This window comes from Myotis myotis, unplaced genomic scaffold (genome assembly GCF_014108235.1).
Source record: "Myotis myotis isolate mMyoMyo1 unplaced genomic scaffold, mMyoMyo1.p scaffold_m19_p_22, whole genome shotgun sequence".
NCBI lineage: Eukaryota > Metazoa > Chordata > Mammalia > Chiroptera > Vespertilionidae > Myotis > Myotis myotis.
The window spans coordinates 6,173,118-6,196,511 of record NW_023416327.1 but is presented as its reverse complement, the minus strand read 5'-3'; the positions used below and the strand labels follow the sequence as shown (position 1 = coordinate 6,196,511).

General features: G+C 45.6%; 1 protein-coding gene across 1 annotated transcript in view; it reads left to right on the top strand.

Annotated features, from left to right (window-relative positions):
- Positions 1–23,394, top strand: part of RFX8 (regulatory factor X8) — a gene marked incomplete at its 5' end in the record, with an annotated part of 53,051 nt that overhangs the window by 13,487 nt on the left and 16,170 nt on the right. The window contains 6 exon segments of the mRNA XM_036355476.1: positions 10,227–10,290; positions 15,348–15,452; positions 15,999–16,052; positions 18,986–19,099; positions 19,947–20,097; positions 22,208–22,266. Coding sequence (XP_036211369.1) covers positions 10,227–10,290; positions 15,348–15,452; positions 15,999–16,052; positions 18,986–19,099; positions 19,947–20,097; positions 22,208–22,266 — 547 coding nt within the window.

Below are 23,394 nucleotides of genomic sequence, written 5' to 3'. Positions count from 1 at the left end.
CACACACACAGCTTTATCAACTTAGCATATTCCAGGCCTTTAAAAAGCTTCTAAAATTGTGCCTTCAACATTCCTACTTTGTTCTTCTGTTCTTTGTTCTTTTGCCAGCTCATGAGCTCAGGGGGCTTCCTGGGCCTCTGGGGTGTGGGGATCCGGGGCTGCGAAACCAGCTGGCTGGCTGTGCCAACAGAAAGGCACAGGGTTCATCTGCCGGCCGCCCCCAGGGAGGAGAGGGCGACCACAGGGAGTGTCAGCCTGGCCGTGGTGGCCACTCCAGGCCTCCTGATGTCAGAGAGAGCACCAGCATTCCTTCGGAGGTGCTTGTCCACCCCAGGGTGAGTGGCTACAAACGCGTTCTCAGCGTGGGAAGTTAGGAAAGAGCTGCTTTTTCTTCTGTTTGTGCAGCCATGGCACCTGCTCCTTCTTGGGCCTCGGACCCCTGCAAAGGCTCGGATGAACCCCAAGGGGGCCTAACTCTCAGGTATTAGTCATATGTCCAAGTTGCAACCCACGTTTTGGCCCTGTCCACCCTATGTTTTTCAAGGCTTGTTAGAACTTGTTTAGGTTAAAATATATGCATTACTTGGTTGTTTTCTAGCAGCTCAAAAAGCATACGTGTGGAGAATTACACCCTGGACTGAACCCTTGCTTGGGAAAGGTTTAAAAAGCTGGTAACGCTCCTACGCTCCCTAAAACAGATGACCATTGCATTTGTTTAAAGCATCCCTCCCTTGCCTGTCACCCGCCCAGAGATGTCCACTGCGATGCACAGGCTGTTTGTGGTCTGCTGGTGAGCCCTGACTCCCAGTTGCTGAGTTTTGCCTCAAAAAGGTGAATGTGAATGAGTTTGATTTTCAACACTGGCAAAGGGTCCCCGTAGTTGTCATTTTGCAGTTAGGTTGTTCATAAAATTGAAAGGGTTAGGATAGAATTAAACAGTGTAAAAGCACCCACCACAGTGCAGAAAATGACTAATCCTCAATTCCTAGCAAACCAGATTTAAAAATAAGATTGCTCTATTCTATTTTGAGATTGAAAACTGTCTTCCTTTGCCCTTCTTTATACATTACCTTTTACCACAGGTGTGTATTTCACAGGACAAATTAGAGCGGATACTAGAGATCCAGCCATGGAGTCAGGACTGGGTTTCCAGATCCACAGATTCTGTTGTTCTTTTCTTATAGTGAAACTAGTGGCCCGGTGCATGGATTCATGCACATTGAAAGGATATTAATTAAGAGAACCAAGATGTCGGCATAGGTAAACACCGGAAATTGCTGCCTCCCACAACAACTTCAAAAATACAATTAAAGACAAAACGGACATCATCCAGAACTACAGGAAGGCTGGCTGAGTGGAAATTCTACAACTAGAAGGAAAGAGAAAAGTACACTGAGACTCAGAGGAGGTGCCGTGCGGAAGTAAAGTGCAGAGGTACGGAGGCATGCACGGCAAGGGCTGGCAACTGAGGACACGGTTGTCTTTTTGAATTGAGAGGGAGTCACAAGCTCCTGTCTGCTCTGAACTCCAGTTCTGGGAAGTCTCTGGGGACCCAGACTCATATGGGGAGAAACTGGACTGTCTGGCAGCGGGCAGAACTCGGAACTCAAGGGCGGCTTTCTCTTGCAGCGATTACCAGACACTGAGATGTGAAGCCTCTTAGGGCAGGGCTGAGGATCAGCCATAGCCACTTGCTCTGCCCTGTTGATTCCCTGAGACCCTGCCCCACCCAAGCTGCGGCAGAGGCTTTTACATATGAATGCCCTGGCCCTTTGCAATCTGAAAATTACCTAACAAACTGCAGCTGGGCCAGACAGACCCAGAACTTCCAAGAGAAGGCCCAAGGCCCCACAGCAGCTTGCATTGCTTCATAGCTGGGCCTCATCTGAGCACCTCCAAATCCCAAACAAGGAAGGGGAACCTGCAGATCTCTTCATAGCTCCTTCTGGGGAGCCTCAGGCAGAGGCTAAATTAGCACCTCCTTAGATCCAAGAGCCTGTGTACCCAGTGGTCAGAGGGGGACCATCCAGATTACAACTCCTCAGATCCATAAGGGACACATTCAGGGGGCAGACTCAGTGAGCACCAAAGCCCCACTGAAGCAAGTCTTGCCCCATAAGGGTGTCTTCAGCACAGAAGTTCTCCCACTGTAGACACAGCTGATTCTCACAGCCAAATGGCTTAGAGGTAAATTCCTCCCAGTGATACCTACAACAATAAAGGCTTAACTACAACAAGACTGTGCACAAAGCCCACAAAGGGGTGCACAAAGAGTGTCCACCTCAGGTAATTGGAGAGGCTGAGCCACTGGGCCCTATAGGACATTTAGCACACAAAGCCACTTTACCAACCCAGGGAAGCATAAAAAAATGTGGAGACAAAGAAACAGGTCACAAATGACAGAAATGGAGGAAAGCAAATGACTAGATATAGAGTTCAAAACCACAGTTTTAAGGTTTTTCAAGAATTTTCTAGGAACTGCCAATAAATTTAGTGAGACCCTGGAGGATATGAAAAAAGACCAACTAGAAATTAAGCATACACTGACTGAAATAAAGAATAATATACAGAAATCCTACAGCAGACAAGAGGATCTCAAGAATCAAGTCAAAGATTTGAAATACGAAGAAGCAAAAAATACCCAACCAGAAAAGCAAAAAGAAAAAAGAATCCAAAAATATGAAGATAGTGTAAGGAGCCTCTGGGACAACTTCAACCGCACCAACATCCGAATTATAGGGGTGCCAGAAGAAGAGAGCAAGATATTGAAAACGTATTTGAAGAAATAATGACAGAAAACTTCCCCTACCTGGTGAAAGAAATAGACTTACAAGTCCAGGATGCACAGAGAACCCCAAACAAAAGGAATCCAACGAGGACCACACCAAGATACATTATAATTAAAATGCCAAGGGCAAAAGACAAAGAGAGAATCTTAAAAGCGGCAAGAGAAAAACAGTCAGTCACCTACAAGGGAATACCCATACGACTCTCAGCTGATTTCTCAACAGAAACTATGCAGGCCAGAAGGAGTGGCAAGAAATATTCAAAGTGATGAATAGCAAGAACCTACAACCAAGATTACTTTATGCAGCAAAGCTATCATTCAGAATTGAAGGTCAGATAAAGAGCTTCACAGATAAGAAAAAGCTAAAGGAGTTCATCACCACCAAACCAGTATTATATGAAATGCTGAAAGGTATTCTTTAAGAAGAGGAAGAAGAAAAAGGTAACAATAAAAGTTATGAACAGCAAATATATATCAACAAGTGAAACTAAAAATCAAGTGAATAAAAAATCTGATGAACAGAGTAAACTGTTGAATATAATAGAACCAGGGGCATAGAAAGGGAGTGGACTGACAATTCTTGGGGGGAAAGGGGTGTGGGGTGCAGGAAGAGACTGGACAGAAATTGTACACCTATGGATGAGGACAGTGGGAGGGGTAAGGGCAGAGGGTGGGGTGGGAACTGGGTGGAGGAGAGCTATGGGGGGGAAAAAAGAGGAACAACTGTAATAATCTGAACAATAAAGATTTAATTTAAAAAAAAGAAAGGATATTAATTAGAAGGAATATTTTAATATTGCTACTCCCCCTTTCTCTATAATACAATTGTCAGAGATGAAAGAAAATTAGTAAAATGTATATGAAAATAATATATAAATTGATTAATAAAGAATAACAACATGATAGAACAACAACAAAAACATGATATAAAAACAACATTGATAATAACAATGACTGATAAATTGATTAAACTTATTCTAATATCTCCCTGTATACCACAAAGACAGGTCAAAACACACATGTGCGATTGGTGCCAGTGAGAGCTTTATATGTATTGCGCATGCGAGAGTCAACATTTATTTTTAAATTGCCAGTGCGTGTTGGATGTACAGCCAGTCACTTAGTCTTTTATATATACAGATAGATAGGGGTCCCAGAATGCAAGAGGGCACTCTGCAAAGTTGCTGTCACACAGGTTGTGGAACGCAAATGCAAGTGTGCATTAAACCAGATTCAGGGCCCACAGTGCCCCAGCAACAACATAACCCACGGCCGAAGGTGAAATTGCTTGGCCCTGAGAGGAATCGGGCCCCCTCCTCTCTGGTTCTGGGGTGTGTCACCTGAGAAACACCACTGCCAAGTCACCGTAGCTCGGCAGCTCCTGTGTTGAGCGTCTTCCCCCTGGTGGTGAGTGCGTGTCAAATGTACCAGATGATTGAACAGTTGGATGGTCACTTAGTCTTTTATATATATACTAGAGGCCCGGTGCATGAAATTCATGCAAGGGGTTCGGCCCTCCCAACCACAGCAGCTTGCCTTAGCCCTTGCAGCCACGGCTTCATCTGGAAAGTCGTCCAGAAGGATGTCCAGAAGGTCATTTGGCTGTTGGTCTAATTAGCATATTATGCTTTTATTATTATAGACTAGAGGCCGGGTGCACAAAAATTCATGCACTCAGGAGGGGGTCTCTCAGCCCACCCTGCACTCTCTCACAATCCAGGACCCCTCAAGTAGGGTCCAGTCCCATTGCAGCATGGCTCTGGTTCCCCAGTCCTGCAGGCAGGGGGGTAGGGACCAAGAGGCCAGTCTGATGGCAGCATGGCTCTGGTTCCCTGGAGCCTGCGGGCAGGGGGAGGGACCTAGAGACCAGTCTGATGGCAGCATGGCTCTGTTCCCACAGCTCCCTCCCACTGCCATGCCGTGGGCGGCCGGGGCCCACAGCTCCCTCCTGCCGCTGTGCCACGGGACGCTGGGACCCAAGACCGACTCCTGCTGCGCCGGCTGGGACCCAGGACTGACTTCCGTCTTGCCGCCGGGACCCTTGCCTGGTGTTCGGCCATCCATCTGGATGTTTCGGTTGTGATGGACCCTGGCTCTTTATATATGAGGACTAGAGGCACGATGCATGAAATTCATGCAAGAGTAGGCCTTCCTTCCCCCAGCTTCCCTCTGGCACCTGGGACCCGGGCTTCGCTCCGGCCACTGGCAGGTACCCGGGACCCGGGCTTCCCTCAGGCCCCGGCTTCATCCAGAAGGACGTCCGGTCTAATTAGCATATTACCCTTTATTATTATAGATAGATGGGGATAATAACAAATTACTACCTACCTACTTAATGGGTTATTGTGAGAACTAAGATAATCCAAGTAAAACTTTAGCAATGAGTTAGTGCTCAATATATTTTAGTGATTAGTACTAGTATAATCAAGATGATATTAAATACAGTGTTTTGCAATCACAACAACACAGGCCCTTATATGAATACATATATTTACTATTTTAACTTCAGTTATAAAAGTATTCATTAAATTAAGGATATCTTCTCCTATTCAAAACCAAAATAATTAGTGTGGCTTGAGTTAATATTGAAATGAGATTCTTTAATGATTAAAAGACGAAGCACCTTTGTCCTGCAGTCTGACATTTTAAACAAGCCTGGTCCATGAACTAGGTTTTATTACATTTTTATCCTCTTACCTTTATAATTGCTTCAAGTTGTCTCACTGTTGTTAGAGTGAGTTGAGAGGGCAAAATGCAATGCCAAAATGATGTAAATGAAAGTCTGGATTAATGACAAATGATGTCAAAACCTGAGAATGTGAATGCAAATTGTAGTTAGACTAAAACAAAGTTAAATGCCAAATAGCATATCAAGCTAACACCACATTTAAAAGATTTTATGGGGCTCAGCTGGCATGGCTCATTGATTGAGCGTCAACCTATGAACCAGAAGGTCAGGGTTGGATTCCTGGTCAGGGCACATGCCCGGGTTGCAGGCTCGATCCCCAGCATGGGGTGTGCAGGAGGCAGCCGATCAATTATTTTCTCTCATCATTGATGTTTCTAGCTCTCTCTCCCTGTCCATTCCTCTCTAAAATCAGTTTAAAAAAATAAAAAAGATTTTATTGGGTGAAAAAGATGAGTTGTGTGCCATAAAATCATTTTTCAGTTCTCTTTACACTGGACCTTTTTAGCCAAATTGATCATAACACTAATTAAAGTGAGATGTGGCTGTCAGGCTGCCAGCACTGCGCCCAGTGAAGGTCCATTTGCAAGGCTCCTGAAGGAAGGTCTCTGCACCCTCCCTGTGCAAAGCCCAGAAAGCATCTTCCAACCATCATTTAAGCCCTGCAGGGCACTGGAGGCCACCTGTTCACAGGGGACAGGTTCTGCAAGTTAGAAAGTGTCTCAGGAGTCCTTACACCCCACTCCCTCCCTTTAGAGGGATGGAAAACGGGGCCCTCAAAGCCCAGGCAATGTGTGTAAGGCTATATAGCAAAGGAGTGGGGGAGCTGAACAAGGAAGCCTGTTCTGTTCTGGGCCTTTCTTCCCTTTGCCCCTGGGGCTACTCTGCCTCTGCCTTCCTCCCTCCCCCCACTCCCCTGGCCCTTTCTGGAACCTCTGAGCCCATTCCCTTCCTCCCAGTAGTTGAAGCTTAACATCCCCTGCCTGCCTGGCTTGGGCTCTGTGCAGATGCTGAGGGGACAACTCACCTGGAGCCAAGGGACCCTCCGTGCTGACTTGCCTCAAGTCGCGCTGCCCTCTGCCCTGGGCCTTTTCTCTGTCATCATGATTCACACCTTAAAGCACCTCAGGCCCTCAGAGGACCGTGGAGGAAGACTTCTCTTTGGCCTGGAAGTCCTCTGTTCACAGCAAGGCCGATTCTGGATGTTTGCTGTGCTTTTATTAAAGCCGTATTTTAGTAATGACTGCTTTTGATCCTAACTGAATAAATGTTCCATAGGAATGAATCAGAACCACATACGGAAACAACACAGAGGCAGTGACCCCAGAACACGAGGCCATCCTGGCTGGTACCCTGAGAGCTGAAACTGTCACCTCCAGTACTGCTTTGGCCTCCTCACCCTCACTGACCCTCCTCTTGGGGGGTAGTCCCCGGTGTGCAGAAGGGGGCACACTGCCTGCATAGTTCACTTTCTCCCCCAGCCACGCCGTGCCTGCAAGATTAAAGCACAGCCATTGCCTAAAGTGTTCATTCGACCTAGTTGGTCAGAACCTCTAAGAGCTGATGCCTTTAACTTGGCACTTCACAGTCACCCTTTTGCCTGAGGCTGGTCTCCAGCACTGATTCACTGATTCACTGATTCTCTGCTCATCTGCTTTGTAGCCATTGTCTAATATTGCCTCTCACTCACCTTTTAATCATGCATATCTTCATGGAGCTTTGCTTGCATATGTTCTGTAAGACTAGATAATTTTTAAAATAAATAAATAGGCTATCACCAAACCTATATGTTGACCCATGTGATAATCAATTCATTTTAATTAGGGCATTCCAGATGTCATGGCCTGGGCAGGTAGTGATGAGGACCATTTTACAGGTCTCATCTCTCCATGGGGTTGATAAATATTCCTTTTTCCATTATAGTTGTTTCAATGCATAAAATCCCTATGTAGCATTGAAACAACAACTATTGAAACTACAAAAATGACATAGCTCCCCAGTGACTATATTAGGATGGTGCCCCCTTGTCTGCCACACATAGGCCTAATTTCCCTCTCAGTTTTCCTTATAACAGCGAAAGGTTGACACCACTCTCCTTTCAATGGCGATTGAATCAAACTCATTCTGCATTGAACACATGGCAGAAACATGGGAGTTTCATTTAAAAACCCAAAATACGTGATAGCATCACTCAGGCGACTGGCCTCCAAAGCTACCAGGGTCAGGGTTGGGAGGGAGAGGGAAGTGATAGGTGAGGTCTTCCCATGTCATTTATTTAATCAAAAACTAGAACTTCCAGCTTTCCGACTCCTGTTTCTGGGTACAACGGCATGTCTCCTGAAGATTATTGTCAGGGAAAGAGTTTAAGAAGTGCTGTCCAGAGATGGTGTTGTGTAATGTTCCAACCAAAGCACACTAGTTAATCACAAGTGAAGCTCTCTTGAGCTTATCCAGCTGCTAGTTTACAGGGATGTAAACTGTCGAACTAACAAGAGAATAGGATGGTCCCTGAACATATGTTGCCCAAAAACCTATATTTCATCTGTCAAAACCTTCCCTCAATCTCTTTGAAATTATTTGTGTAACATCTTTCCTCCTCTTAAGCTATAACTTCTGTAAGAAGAGACCTTATCTGCCACAGCTATTCCCACTAGGTCTCTAGACAGCGGTTCTCAACCTTCTGGCCCTTTAAATACAGTTCCTCATGTTGTGACCCAACCATAAAATTATTTTCGTTGCTACTGCATAACTGTAATGTTGCTACTGTTATGAATCATAATGTAAATATCTGATATGCAGGATGGTCTTAGGAGACCCCTGTGAAAGGGTCGTTCGACCACCAAGGGGTTCGCGACCCACAGGTTGAGAACCGCTGGTCTAGAACAAAGCCTAACATAGAGTAGGCATTTGATGAATGAATAAGAAATGGACAGTTGGATGAGTGGTTGGATAGATGGATGGGTGGATGGATGCAATTGAATATATTCATTTTCTAAAGAAAACTTATTAGGAATAGCATGTTAACATGTGGAATGATAGAGAAATTGCCCTACTTCCAATTTAGTTGAAGAAAATCTCAAGTGATTTTTAAGACGTCTCTTAAAGGTTGATGACTGCCCTTTATTCAGTTAACTTTCATTTCTGACATTTTCTTCTGTCTTCTTTCATTCAAGATTTTATTAATTGTTTTATTGTTTGTTGTTCTTATTGATATAACGTCCTAGAATCTGTGTGGCAATGGGCTGTTTATAAATTTTACCAAGAGAAACTCCACCATTGTCCATATTTACCCAAGAAGATACCATTGAGACACAAAAAGTAGAATTCTAAAACATTTTAAATTCTTAACCTTGGCTCTCCTTGCATCATCCTATGTGTAGATATATAGTTGATTCAAGCTATATGGGATTCATTTATATGTAGATTTTTCAATTGACCTGCTCAGTTCAATTGACTCACTAAATTAAATTGAAACAGTTCAATTGACCTGAGCAATTCAAGCCCAGTTGTTCAAGGGTCAACTGGTGGTTGGAAAGTCATGTATTCAAAGGGCCAGCTTAAGTTATATACAGATTTTCAACTTCACAGATGTTGGGCAACCAACCCCCACCCCAAATATTTATATATATTCCTTCCAGTTTGAACAATGTCCTGAAACTTTCTTGCCATTGAGCAGTCCAAAGATCAATTCCTGTTGTGATAACAACTTTTATTAAATGATAAAATGGGAGTGACTTTTTAGTGTATTTGCTTCCAGACCCTGGATCTATCTTCCGTATTTTAAATAGAGTGTTACACGGAAACATTGACCAGATGGGTGTCAAGTATTCAGCCCAGTTTTCCATGAGTTGAGTTGGACAATGAACTAACACAAACCTTCAGGAGAGAGCTCCTGGGGCTTTGGAGAGACTGGGAGGGGATGTAGGACCTTTATATGTGAGATAAAAGCTGTTTCCTTTCACCTCCTCTCTGACTCTCACCCACCTCCCAAGCCACCTCTGCCTTGAAGACATTGCTTCCAAAAGTAGTGTTAGTCTGGTGGCTTCCTCTTCTCTTTGTGTGTTTAGGTAGAGTCAGAACAATCAAGTGGGAGGAAATGTGTTGGAGTGGACAGAGCTGCCACAGCTCTGAAGATAGTGAGGAAACTATCTTCTGGCATCTGAAGAATGCACATTCCCTGTGAAAAGTTGAGGTTCCTTTGCTCCCAGTTTCTCAAATGCCCACTATTAAAGGGAAAATGTACCACACCACATGGGTAAAACTGAGTTTGTTCTCCATGACATATACATGTTTCCAGTATAATATATGAATCCAAGAGGCATGGTGAAATGGAACTTAGACTCTCATTTTCCTTGTTCTGTGAAGGTGCTCTGTTATATCCATCAATTCAGAGGGTATCATTGTTTCTGAATTGATCATTTTAAACCTCATGTCAGAAAGTATAAGACTTCATATCCATAATAATTTTTCTTTTCTCACAGGAGTGAGCTCTACCCATAATGACATAATATCCTCCTTCTGTAGTGAATAAACCATTAATATTAATATGTAGTTGTCCCAGTTATAGAAATGGATTTTTTTAATAACTGCAATCAGGAGATAATCACCAGTTTTGGATATAAACTTCAAGAATGGTTTTGAAATAAAAGTTATTCCCCATACAAATTACCTCACTGCAAAAGAAACTTTATTCCTATGCTCAGAAATAAGTGTCTTACTAAAATTATTACTCTGTTATCTGTTCTGTCACAGTGGAGACGTCATTGCCTTTGAAAAATCTACTAATTATGGCAGCATTATCCAACAAGACGGAACTGTGAGTGCTGAATAAAATATATTTTACTATAACAGACCCAGAAATATTCAGTAATTCCTTAATTAGATACATATATTTTCCTGTGTATAATGTTCTTATGTGTAGTCTTAACCACTCATCAATTCAACCAGATTGTTGAGTGTCCACAAAATGTGTCCACACATTATGTGGGGACAGATGAAGTCCTGTCTTCAAGGACCATACTGTGTGGCTGCCCATCTGCTGTTTAATGTTTCTTTCACTGTAATTAAAAAGGTTGTATATTTTGTGAATGATAAATCTGTGTTGGAGTGTTTCTATATTACAATGATAGCTCTTTAAATTGGGACACCAGAGTTATTAATAGCTATGACACCACGAGTTGAATTTTACTTTAGTTGTCCAAAACAACATGATAGCTCTTTGATGCTATCTTGTTGACAATTGTTATTGAATGGACAACTTTTTGAAAACATATTCTGTGACTAGCACTCTTGAAGGCTGATTGAGATATTAAAGAAAACAAAAAATACAAATAAAAAAGCTATACTCTCTATATTTGAATAGAATACAGTTTTGGATACTTCTGGTCAAGATGGCAGCATAGGTAAATGTGGTACTCAAATCATCCCACAACCACATCAAAATTACAACTAATTTATAAAACAAACACCATTCAGAACCACCTGAAATCTAGCTGAATGGAAGTTCTACAACTTGGGATTTAAAGAAGAAGCCACACTGAGACTGCATTGACTTCTACATGGAAGCTCCTCTGCTGTAGTCTCAGCCAGTCCTCACAGCTGATTGGCCTGAGAGTCAATCTCTTTCAGTGATGCCAACAACAATCAACTACAACAAGACAGTGCACACAGTCCACACAGGGGCACACCTGGAGTGCCCAGCTCCCGTGACTGGGGAAGCTGTACCACTGGGCCCCACAGGACACCCATTACACAAGGAGACTCTACCAAGTCAGGGAGATGTAGCAGTTTTACCTAATACATAGAAATAAACACAGGGAAGCAGCCAAAGTGCAGAGACAAAGAAACTAGTTCCAAAGGAATGAACAGGCGAAATCTTCAGAAAAAGAACTAAATGAAATGGAGGCAAGCAAACTATACGATAGAGTTCACAAGAATAGTTATAAGGATGTTCAAAGAACTTAGTGAGAACTTCAACAGCATGAAAAAGAACATAGAAACCAAAAAAAGAACCAGTCAGAAATGAAAGATACACTAATGGAAATGAAGAATAATTTACAGGGAGTTAAGAGTAGAGTAGATGATGCTGAAAATCAAGTCAGTGATTTGGAATATAAAAAACAACAACAGAGAAGAACCAAGATGGCAGCATAGGTAAACACCTGTACTCACTGCTCCCACAAGCAAATCAAAATTACAACTATAATACAGAGCAGCCATCATTAAGAACTGCCTGAAACCTGGCTGAATGGAATTCCTACCACTAGAGAAGTAAAGAAGAAAGCACATTGAGACTGGTAGAAGGGGAGGAGGCACTGAACAGGCTGGTCTAGCACCCATGTGCATTGTTTTTTTGGGTTTTTTTTTTAAGTCAAGAAGGATGTCTTCAAGGCCTCCCATGAGAAGCTGGGAGTCCCAGCCTCACACCAGACCCCCAGCCCAGGGTTCCAGAGCTGGGAAGAGAAGTCCCCACAACTTTGGGCTGTAAAAACTAGCAAGGATTGTGGCTGAGTAATGCAGAGACTGCTGGAGTCCCAGGTGTTCCTCTTAAAGGGCTCACACATGAACTTACACAGTCTTGCTTCCTCTGAGCTCCAGTGCTGGGCGGTGGCTTTGAGGTAATCCATGGACATTTGAAGAGGAGCTGTACTCCCTGGAATTGGGGTGGAAATTCAGGGGCAGCTTTGTCCCACACAGGGGTGCTCTGGGGGCCATTGTTCCTGTACTAGCACCTCCTCCACTGTAGAGATGACTGGCATCCATATCTGAGTTTCCATCAGAGTGACCCACACTGTTCACTCCACCCTGGTGATTTCCTGAGATCTTGCACCATCCAATTTGCAGCCCCACCCAAGCTGTTGGCAGCTGCTTTTAAATATGAATGGCATGTCCTGGATCAGGCTTCAAAGTTTTCTAAAATCTCTCAAACAAGCTGCAGCTGGTGACAGCATGCCCCAAACCTATCAATAAAAGGCCCAAGATCCAGCACTAGCACCAGTCTGCCTTACTTCACAGCTGGGCCTCACCTTGGCACTTCCTAGCCCAATAGAAGTATCAACTATTAGAGATCTCTTTGTAGCTCCTGCCAGGTGGCCCCAGTTAGTGGCTGACTTTGTACCTCCTGGGAGGCCCTAGAGCCAGTGCACCAGTGAACAACTTCAGACCATATCAAAATACAACTCTATGCATCCACAAATGACACTCAAGGGGAAGACTCTGTGAGCACCAAAGCCCCACTGAAGCAAGTCCTCCACCATAAGGGTGTCTCCTGCACAGCAGCTCTCCCACTGTAGTCGCAGCTGGTCCTCACAGCCAGTTGGCTTGGAGGTCAATTCCTCTTAGAGATGCCATTAGCAATCAAGGCTCAACAAAAGACTGCACACAGCCCACACAGATTTATAGTTGGAGAGCTGAGATAGACATGAAACAAATGTGTTCAATAGGCAATGCAAGCCATCAGTGGGGTGGGAACTCCAAGATGGGAGGGAGGAAAAAGGTTGTGGTGGGCTTTCCCAGAAAAGGTAGCCTGTGTTCATTTCCTATTGTTGCTGTAATAAATTAGCACAAATTTGGTGGCTTAAAACAATACAAATTTATTATCTTGTAGTTCTATAGGTCACAAGACCAACACAGTTTCTCCTCTTGTTTAAACTAAGATCAAAGGGTTCACAGGGCTGTGTTCATTCTGGGGGACTTAGGAGAGAACCAATTCTTTGACTTTTCCAGCTTCTAGAGGCTGTCCCAGCCATGGGCAAACTACAGCCCGCGGGCCGGATCCGGCCCGTTTGAAATGAATAAAACTAAAAAAATAAAAAAAAAGACCGTACCCTTTTATGTACTGATGTTTACTTTGAATTTATATTAGTTCACACAAACACTCCATCCATGCTTTTGTTCCGGCCCTCCGGTCCAGTTTAAGAACCCATTGTGGCCCTCGAGTCAAAAAGTTTGCCCACCCCTGGGCTGTCCTGTTCCTTGGCTTGTGGCTCTTCCTAAGTCTTGAAAGCCAGCAAAGTCAGGCTGAGTCCTTCTCCATGCTGCCGTCTCTACAATTTTCTGCATCTGGGAAAGGTTCTTTGCTTTTAAGGACTCTTTTGGTTACATTAGGGGTCATCTGGATGATCCAGGATAATCTCCTCATCTCAAGGTCCTTAGCCTTAATCACACCTGCAATGTCCCTTTTGCCAGGTAGGGTTCCAGGGATTGGGATATAGACATCTTTGGGAGCTTTTATTCTGCTTGCAACACTGCCCTTGAGCTGGTTCTGGAAGGGTCACAAGGGTCCTTCTTTAGGCGACATTTTTCTTGAGGGTATAACTTGCACTTGTGCTGAGATGTATGTGGGCAGTGAGGAGCCAGAAGTGAGAATGTTGGGGAGCAGGAGACGCTGCGTGAGGTCCAGACAGTGGGCAGCTTGTCAATGCCAGGGTGAGGAATTTGGATTTTGCCCAAAAGACTGTCAGAAACCAGTGAGGCATCTTCAGAAGGAGAGTGACAGGATGCATTTACTTTGGGAGTGATAATTCTGGCAGTTGTATCTTCAAGGATGCCAGAAGAATAAAGACATTGAGGAGAACTGATGGAGTAGCTCAGGGGAGGCAGATGTTGCCTAGAGGGAAGGGCCATGACAGGAAGGAAGGCTCCCCCATTGTATCTCTAGGGGTTGCCACATGGTATGTGTGCACTGAGGGTTGGTGGAATAAGTGAATGACTAATTCTAATAATATTTCTTGGATCTGTTGAAAATCCCAAATTGCATTTAATATGCCTATGAAATCTAAATAGAATTTCTCACTTTTTCTTTGTTTTTATGCTGAATGACCTCCCGAATGAGAATCCCTCTGGTTCTCTCCTGAAGGCCTTCTTCTGCAGAATTCAAATTTGAGTTCTGGACTATACCTTTTTAGATTTCTGATTGTTTATATTGTGAAGATTAGCTTTCAGTTCATGATTTAAACGTGTTTTTTTTGTTTTGTTTTTTTTTTACTGCAATATCAGTTCTTTTCACAGGAAAAGGCCTGAGGGAATTGACTTCAGAAACACATAAATTTACTTTTATTATTTTATTTTGTAATAGCTGACTCTCATATTCTCCTTGTTAATAATTTCTTATATTACTACAATACTGTATTTTCAGATAACTTCTTCTGACCAGGTGAAAGTATGATGCATTTGCCATGTTCCAATGTAGAGATTTATGCGGAGTTGGAAAAAGAATAGTCTGCCTAGAGCTGATACTTTCAACTTGAGTGTACATGTGGCTCACTGGGAATCTAGTTACAATGACAGATTTCTGTCCTCGCCCCCAGGGATTGTAATATAGATGGTTTCAGGACCACACTCAAGAAATATTGGCTTTGATCATTAATGGTTACCTTTTTTTTCTCCTTGATAGAAAGTTTACCTTTCTGTAAATTGCTCTTCTAAAGAAAAGTCCACACCCTTCCTTTTCCTTGTTATTTAGGGCCCAAGATTTCTGATACAACTAGCTATTTTTATAATACATATATGGTGACTCAAGGAGGGACAATTAGGTGGACAAGGGCTGTAAAAATGTATTTGTGGCATTAATTAATGTATAGATAATATTTTTATTGTACATTACTATATAGCACTTGTAATATATGTCCACATGAGCGATACATTTGGGTAATATATTAAGTTCTAACTCTTTCTTGATGACCATAATTCATAGAATTATAAAGGAAGGTTAGTATCTTTTGAAATGAAATGAGGGGTAAAGTTGCTGGGGTCAGTAATGTGTGCAGAGGTATGGATAAAAGATTATATAGAAGTGATGTGATTATTATAAGGCTTATATGTGAGAAAATGCATTTTCTTTTAAAGAAATAAAGTCTGTAAATGGTATCCTAGTGTGAAAATCATTCACTAATAATAGACCAGATTGGATCACCTTTGTCTGAATTCAGGAGATGTCCATTCTGGGAGCAAGAACGGGCAAGGAAGTACTACAAAATGGTAGGTTTGCACGCCGCGGGGAGACTAACTTTTTACACCTTTGATACCTCAGACAGTGCATGTCTTCTTTTTTTCCTGTTAACTTTGTTGTACTAGATGGAGTAATATTTGCTTTCTCCAAGGCCCATGAGGGCCAACACTTCCTCCTGCACTTGGTGGTGGTTAGGAGAGTTAGGTCTTCCGCTCTTGTCCTACAAAAGGGCTGCACCTGGGACCACTCTGTCATCTTCTAGAGTGAGGGCTTTCCATGACTAAGAAGGGAAACAGATATGTGGATTTCTAGAAGCTGGGACTAGGGAAAATGGAGGGAGAAAATTGAGGTTTAGGGAGAAAGATGTCAATGGTTGGTGACCTTTATAAAGGTTGGTACAGACATCAAAATTGAAGCTACATCAATTGTAGGCCAATAAAGTATGCATTACTCCACAGAAGGAAGCACTCAGTTTCTGTCAGATCAGAAGTGCAAGGACCTCAGAAAGGCCTCTGAGGAGAAGTTAATTCTTAAAGTAGCCTGCAGAATGAAATAATTTCCCATCTCCTTCCTAGGTGGCCTTTCTTGCTGATGAATACTGCAACTATTGTCAAGACATTCTACAAAGTGTGAGGAACCAAGAACTTGAGCGGGTAGGATTTTATCTATAAAACACAAGAATTTATGACTCACTGTTCAACATTTTACTTGAAAAGACCCCTCAAGGGACGTCTAATACACTAAAGGGTTTAGAATTCAGCTATTTTATAATGAGTGAGTTATTGAGGGTGATATTTTTATTGTTTAATCATTTGAGACTTTCCAAGGTGCTAATATAACTATCTTTATGCTTTATATATAATTCATAGCCTGGCCAGGTAGTTCAGCTGGTTAAAGTGCCATTCTGATACACCAAGGCTGTGGTTTCAATCCTTGGTCAGGGGCACATACAAGAAGCAACCAATCAATGCATGGATAAGTAGAACAGCAAATGAATGTTTCTCTTACTCCCTCCCGCCCTCCCTTCCTCTCACTCTAAAATCAATTTAAAAAAATAAAAATAAATAAATAAATATACTTCAGTTATGTTTAGACTCTAATTTCAGCTGATTTTGAATAGGGTGTTGATAATATTATTCACCTTGAATTTTTAATAATGTTAAAGAATCATTTTATTGATACACTAGAGGCCCGGTGCATGAAATTTGTGTGTGTGGGGGGGTCCCCTCATCCCAGCCTGCACCCTCTCCAATCTGGGACCCTTTGGGGGATGTCTAACTGCCGCTTTAGGCCTGATCCCGGGGATCGGGCCTAAACCAGCAGTCAGACATCCCTCTCACAATCTGGGACCACTGGCTCCTAACTGCTCACCTGCCTGCCTGCCTGATCACCCCAAACTGCCTCTGCCCATCTGATCTCCCCTAACTGGCCCCCCTGCTGGCCTGGTCACCCCCAATTGTCCCCCTGCCAGCCTGGTCACCCCCAACTGCCCCCCCACCACCAGCCTGGTTGCCCCAAACTGCCCCCCTGCCGACCTGGCCACCCCATGCAGTCTGCTGTTCAGTCATTTGGTCGTCCCTCACTAACCCCCCTGCCGGTCTGGTTACCCCACGCAGCCTGCTGTTTGGTCGTTACTGTTACTGTGAAGGCATCCCAGAATATTTGCATATTCCTCTATTATTAGTATAGATGCCAACTGAAAAAGAAGCAAGACTTTGAAGCAGGGTGATTTGACATGGATATTGTAATGATTGGATTGTGGAAAACATGAATAAATCTTTTAACCATTCTGAGTTTTATCTTTTGCAATGGAAATCTAGGGAAACTAGTACACAGTTAAATAAAAAGCTTTTCTGATGCTTTAGTGTTCTAAGTACTTCAACTTTGGGTGATAATATTCATTCAGCATAAGTACATTTAGTACTTAGTGTAAAGCATGATAGTAAGATAGAGACCACGATGTCTTCAGAATGGCACCTGTTTTATTAATGTAATGTTTATTAATAGATATCCACATTAGATATCTATTTCTCCTTTTCTTTATTCACTCATTAATCTTAACTTAATTCTTACCTTGTAACCAGTACCATTTCTGGAACTAGGAAGGTATTCTCCATAAGGTTTGATAGGCTGATAGTCTGGTACTAAAAGGAGCAATATAAGCCAATAAATATGATACAATATGGCAAGTCCTAGAATAACAGTATGATTAGACTGTTCTGGGTGCCCAGAGGAAGAGTTAACAGAGATAAGTAGATAGTGTTCCCAAGAGGAGGCCATGTAGCTGGACTCTAGTGGAAAAGCTGAGGTTCAACAGACAAAATGGAGTAGGAAAGGTATTCCAGGTAGAACAGTGGGTGCAGACACAGGCAGCAGGAAGTTCACAGGCATGTGACGAAAGGTCGTTTTGACTAGATTTCATTGTAATTAAAGGAGAGAAGCAGCAGGGAGGGATGTGGGAGAGGGCTGGAGTGAGAGAGGGCCTTGCCTGCCCTGTGATGAGTTCTGCCTCATGGAGAAGGCTGTGGGAGCAGTGACCCAGACTGCCATAGCGGAGCAGCGTGGGTGGTCAGGAGGTTTTGTCATAGGCAGGTAGGAAGTGAGGAGGGTCATCAAATCTGGAGCAGTGACAATGACATCAGAGAGAAACGTTTCTGAAGCTGTTGCAGCAGTGTTTGATGACTCTGGACATGGGTGATAACAGAATTAGCAGAGATGAGCCCATGGCTGCTGTCTCATTCAAACCCACTAACTCCGAAAGGTCATGTTTCAAACTTACCCACCTGAGAAGAATAGGATTAATATATCCCGCTCATCCCATTACTGTATTTTTTGTTGACTGTCTGAGAGTCTCTATGGAGATGTCTTCTCTAGAATTCATGCACCTGACAGCAGAGGTTCATCATCAGGCAGCTCAGAAGTTGGCCCTAACTTCCTTGACTGAGGTCACTGGTAGGTCTGTGTCAGGGCTGGGATGCCCCAGAACACTTGGGCCTGCAGAAATCACTAGTAGTCAAGAGTATTGACTGGCAACTCAGATTGGCCAATCATGGGATCTGAAAAGTCAACATGGGGGAAACTAACGAAAAGGAAGGGAGCTGCCGTTGTCTTCCTTAAGAAGGCTCCTGTGTAGAAAGACTCCAGGCCTCTTTTGCCTGGATAATCCTTAGGTGACTTGTGCCTCGGTGTCAAGGAGGAAGCTGCTCTGGTTACATAGTATCACCCTCTTTCAGAGCTGAGCCACACTGAGGGGCAGTCATCAATGAACATTCATTCTAAACTCTGGTTTGTGCCCTCTGGCCATTTCCTCATCCTGTATCATAGGACTTATGATAACCAACAGGGGCCCCCTGGTGGTTAAAACAGCTTTCCTTCCAGAAAACTGCCATGAAAATATGTTCCACGTTATTCCATCCAACTAGAAAAGCTGCCAGGTTAAGCTTTACATTAATTGGAATGAAATTCATCCCATTCTCACTTGGGGCTGGTTAAGTATATATGGGGGTTAGTCTCACCAGGCACAAACTGAGATTGTGGAGATCTGTTCCATGCCTTACTTCAGGTGGAGGACTTGCTCACTTCCTTCTGGAAAGCTCTGCCACAGGACACAGTCATGCTCATGGCATTGCCTGAAGTGTGCCAGCTCTTTAAATGCTACGACGTACAGATGTACAAGGTAGGAAGACGCTTGGCTGGTGGCTGTGCAGAGCCTGGGGTAGAGCCTCCTCTCTGCAGGTCCCTGGCTGCAGGCCTCTGAGGAGCCAACAGTGGGGTGGATGGATCACAAGCTGTAATCTTTCCCTAAAGCTCAGCCTTTCTTTTGAAACCCGTGAGAGTCCGAGTTACCTCATGTAAAGAAAAAGCCAATGTACATGGTAAGCTGTGGTTTCAGTGACCAGGGAACTCCAAACTGAGTCTAGACTGACTGTTATAATTTCAGGGTGGTTACATTTTCACTACAGTTTCTATGGTGAAAATATGTTGTTGTTTTTAAGCTGGTCATGAACCTTTTTCTTTTTTAATCTTCACCTGAGGATATGTTTTTACTAATTTTTAGAGAGAGAGAGAGACAAACATCAATGTGAGAGAATCATTGACCGGTTGCCTCCCATACAAGCCCAGCTGGGGATCGAACCCGCAACCTTTGGGTGTGTGGGACCATGCTCCAACCAACTGAACCACCTGGCTAGGGCTACTTTTTATTTTTTTATTTTCTGGGAGACAATTTTGTGCTTCTAAGTTTTTCACACAAAGGATGAAAGCCAGCACCTGGGTTCAGCCATGAGAATATTTTGGTCTGACCCGCCTAGTATGGCCTGTGTGGTGCTTCTTACAACCGTGGATCAGCTATCAGCATTTTAAGCTCCGAAAAAATTCAAATTCTGCTCCTGCGCCACTAGTGAGCTGCGGCAAGGGCTCAGGCGGGTCTTCTCTCTGGGTCTGTGGCGTAGTTCACCTTAGGCCGCCTGTAACCAGCGGACACCTGCACTGGCCGGCACGCTGTCTCTACTCTTCTGTTGCAGGGAATTGAGGATGTCCTCCTTGACGATTTTCTGGAAGACGTTTCTATTCAGTACCTGAAGTCTGTCCGGTTATTTAGTAAGAAATTGAAGCTGTGGCTCCTTAATGCTTTGGAAGGTTTCCCAGCCCGCTTACAGATCTCCAAACTCAAAGGTAGGTTTCAGTGGGAAAATAAATTCTGTGAGAGTACATTCAGAATCTGACTTTCAGATGGGGCAGGACTCTCAGCTGTGTAATGCCTGCCCCCACCCCCACCCCCGCCCCCCGCTCCCCTACCCGCGGTCACGCAGGCATACAACCCTGTTCAGACCTCCCGGCTTGCATTTTAGTGCCAGTGGTGTATCCCTGTGCTGATCCACCACACCCTTTACCAGTTCCCCTGATGAATAATAACATGGAGTTTGGACAGGTCAAGGTGCTAGAGGCGTAGAAAAGCTGTCTGACTGTCAAAAGGTGGGGAGAACCTGCTGCTGCCTCCAGGCAGCGCTGCTCACCTTTCTTGAGCCAGCACCTTGGGGCAGCCTGTGGTCCTCACCGCTTGTGCCTTGAGCAGGGCTGGCCAGGGCTCAGGCACCAACATCCTTCCACCTCTTTGTGCGTTCTGTCCTCTCAGAGGGGCTCCAAAGAGCACAGGTTCTCCTTAGAACACCCCCATCTGCCTAAGTTTCTCACCCTGTGGGCCACCAAGGCATTCACAGCTTTGTAGTCTCCTCTCCCTGCTGGCTTTCTAGAATACTTTTTCTTTCCGTCTGGCTGCCAGGTTCTGGTCTCTGACACACCTTTCACCAGGCCACCTGTCTGTTCAAGGCCAGCCACGGATTCCTTTAAACACTAGCACACGCCTGTGTGGGTGCCATGTTTCTGGTCCTGGAAACAGCCATGTCCCCCTACTGCCGTGTGACGCGTTTCCATCGTTGCCTCGCGCTGTCTCCAGCGGCCAGTCCCCACCCAGTCCTGTTTCTCTTGGGCCCTCTCAGGCCGCTCGCATCACCCAGCCCTCCCATCTTCTCACTCTCTTTTCTAACTTTGCACATTGTTTGCTGGCTCGTCAGAGGGCCCACAGAGTAGGACGGTGTCTAACTTTTACCCACCACCCCTGCAGCTGGCTGTGTTCATATTCATATCGGCAATCTTATCCCAGTCTGACCCACTTGGAAGCTTTCACCTGGCCAAGCTGGTGTCAGCCAAAAAGGCAGCAGGGTGGACACTGCAGAGAGCAAGTGCAGTCTGGCTGTGATGAAAGGTGAAAAGAAGCGTTTCCCGGGGGTCACCTTACCACCTGCCTGACCCCCTCGCGGTCTCTGTCCCTCTCTAGCCTACTCAGAGCTTCCGAGTGACTTCACCATCCTGCCTCCAACCTCAGTCACCGCCCCTCTAGACCCAATGATTATTTTAAAACAGAGATTTGATCAATTAAATGTCTTTCATAGGCCCCGCCCCCTCAGGGTCCACTCTCCTTCACTCACTGTGCAAGTCATTCACTGCTTGGCCTCTGGTCCCCATTCCCCAAGGAACCCCGACCGGTGCTCCCCAGCCACACAAGACTGGGTATCCCCCGGAAGGCCTTTCCTGCCACTCTTCCTGCCGAGACTGCCTCTCCACCCCCCTCCCCGGGTCACTCCGACCCTACATGTTCAAGCCCTGCTTGAATGGCACCTTCTAGGTGAATTGGTCTCTGAGACTATCTTCAGACAAGGTCTATCCCTCCCCTGAGCCCCTCGCTGGCTTCCTCTCTGGCCGCAGAGTGCCAGGGAGCAAGTCATTGCATACCTGGCGACCCATTCTCAGAGGCGGAGCCCCTGAAGGTGGAAGCTGCCCTCCTTTCACCCAACAATTCAGCTAAGAGCCGGCGACCATCCCCGGGGCAAAACCTGAATACATTCAGGAGGGAGCGCGCTCCTCTCTGTCTGTTTTCTCTTTTGTCCTTTCCTGTCCTTGGTCACTTCGGAGGCGGGCACTGTAGAAGTGAGAGCGTTTGGGGACTCGGGGTTTCCAGGCAAAAATCCCGAACTCCTTTAAGCAGGCACGACAGATGCTGGGATTACCTAATTTTCCTGGGCTGGATGGGGAGTGTTTGGGTCAAGTCGCCCCTGCCAAGACCTCCCAGCCATTTGGGAAAGAGCTACGCACAGTGGAAAGACCGGGCTGTGTGGAGGCCTCCTGGGCGGGAGGCAGCCTAGGCACGGGCTTGCATTCCGCGCTGTCCTCTGGAAGGGCATGGCGCTATGGGATCAGTGATGGTCGCGTGTATTGTTCTTAACAGAAGTCACTGTGTTTGTCAAAAGACTAAGAAGAAAGACATACCTCTCCAACATGGCAAAGGTAGGTTCTGCCAACCAGACAGGAGGGAACAAAGCAGTTTTCTGAAGTGAAAGCTGCAAGTCTGTCCTCAGAGCAAGGGGGGTGCTCCCTCCACCCAGAGGGCAGACAGGAGGACCTTTCCCGCCACGGACTGGCAGGCCTGCTGGGCGCAGAAGCCCACCCTCGCCTCCCTCCTCAGCAGAAGGGCCCCCGTCGCCAGCTCTCTCCTTGGGCAGAAGCAGGGTGCGCAGGCCACCATTCTAAAGTTTCCAAGGGAGACCTCGGGAGGGCCAGCCGGGCAGCGGATGTGTGATGGGCCCTGCAGCAGAGGAGGGCCAGCCTGGCAGCGGATGGGGGTGATGGGCCCTGCAGCAGAGGAGGGTCAGCCAGGCAGCAGGATGGGGGTGACAGGCCCTGCAGCAGAGGAGGGTCAGCCAGGCAGCAGGATGGGGGTGACAGGCCCTGCAGCAGAGGAGGGTCAGCCGGGCAGCAGATGGGGGTGACGGGCCCCGCAGCAGGCCCTGGGACAGGTGACCGAGCCCTTCCTCCTGCAGGTGGCCCTGTGGGCTGGTGTGTCCTGGCTGCCAGGCGCCTGGACTCCAACCTTCTCTCCTTGGTTGATTATGCCACTGGTGGTAGAGGAAAGAGAGAGGAGGCTATCGATGCTGGAAGTGGCCACCCAGAATCCGCTTGGAGATCCCGTGGGTGCCGCCAGGACAGAGTCAAGGGCTGCCCCTTGGTCCCAGTCAGCCTCAGCTCAGGGTGCTCCGCTGGGCCTCGGGCTTCTGTCTCCTTTCCTGGCTCGCTCAGCTGCTGACGGCTCTGCAGCGGCACCTCCATCCAGCCCAGCTCGGTGGCCAGCTCGGGCCCATCTTTATACTGCCTGTCACTTGGGGAAATTCACTGCACGCCCGCCAGTGCCCTTGCTTTTCTCCTCTGCAAAATGAGGGGACATTAGTGGTGTGCGGACAACCTACAGACCCTAAGAAAGTAGGGACCTGGATTGTTCCCACTGGATAGCTGAGGAAACCAGCTCCCAGGGTCTAAATTCATTGCCCAGGGGTGGAGAGCAGGGAGCAGAGTGAAGGGAGAGGAGAGCAGGGAGGGGAGAGCAGGGAGGGGAGAGCAGGGAGGGGGAGCAGGGAGGGG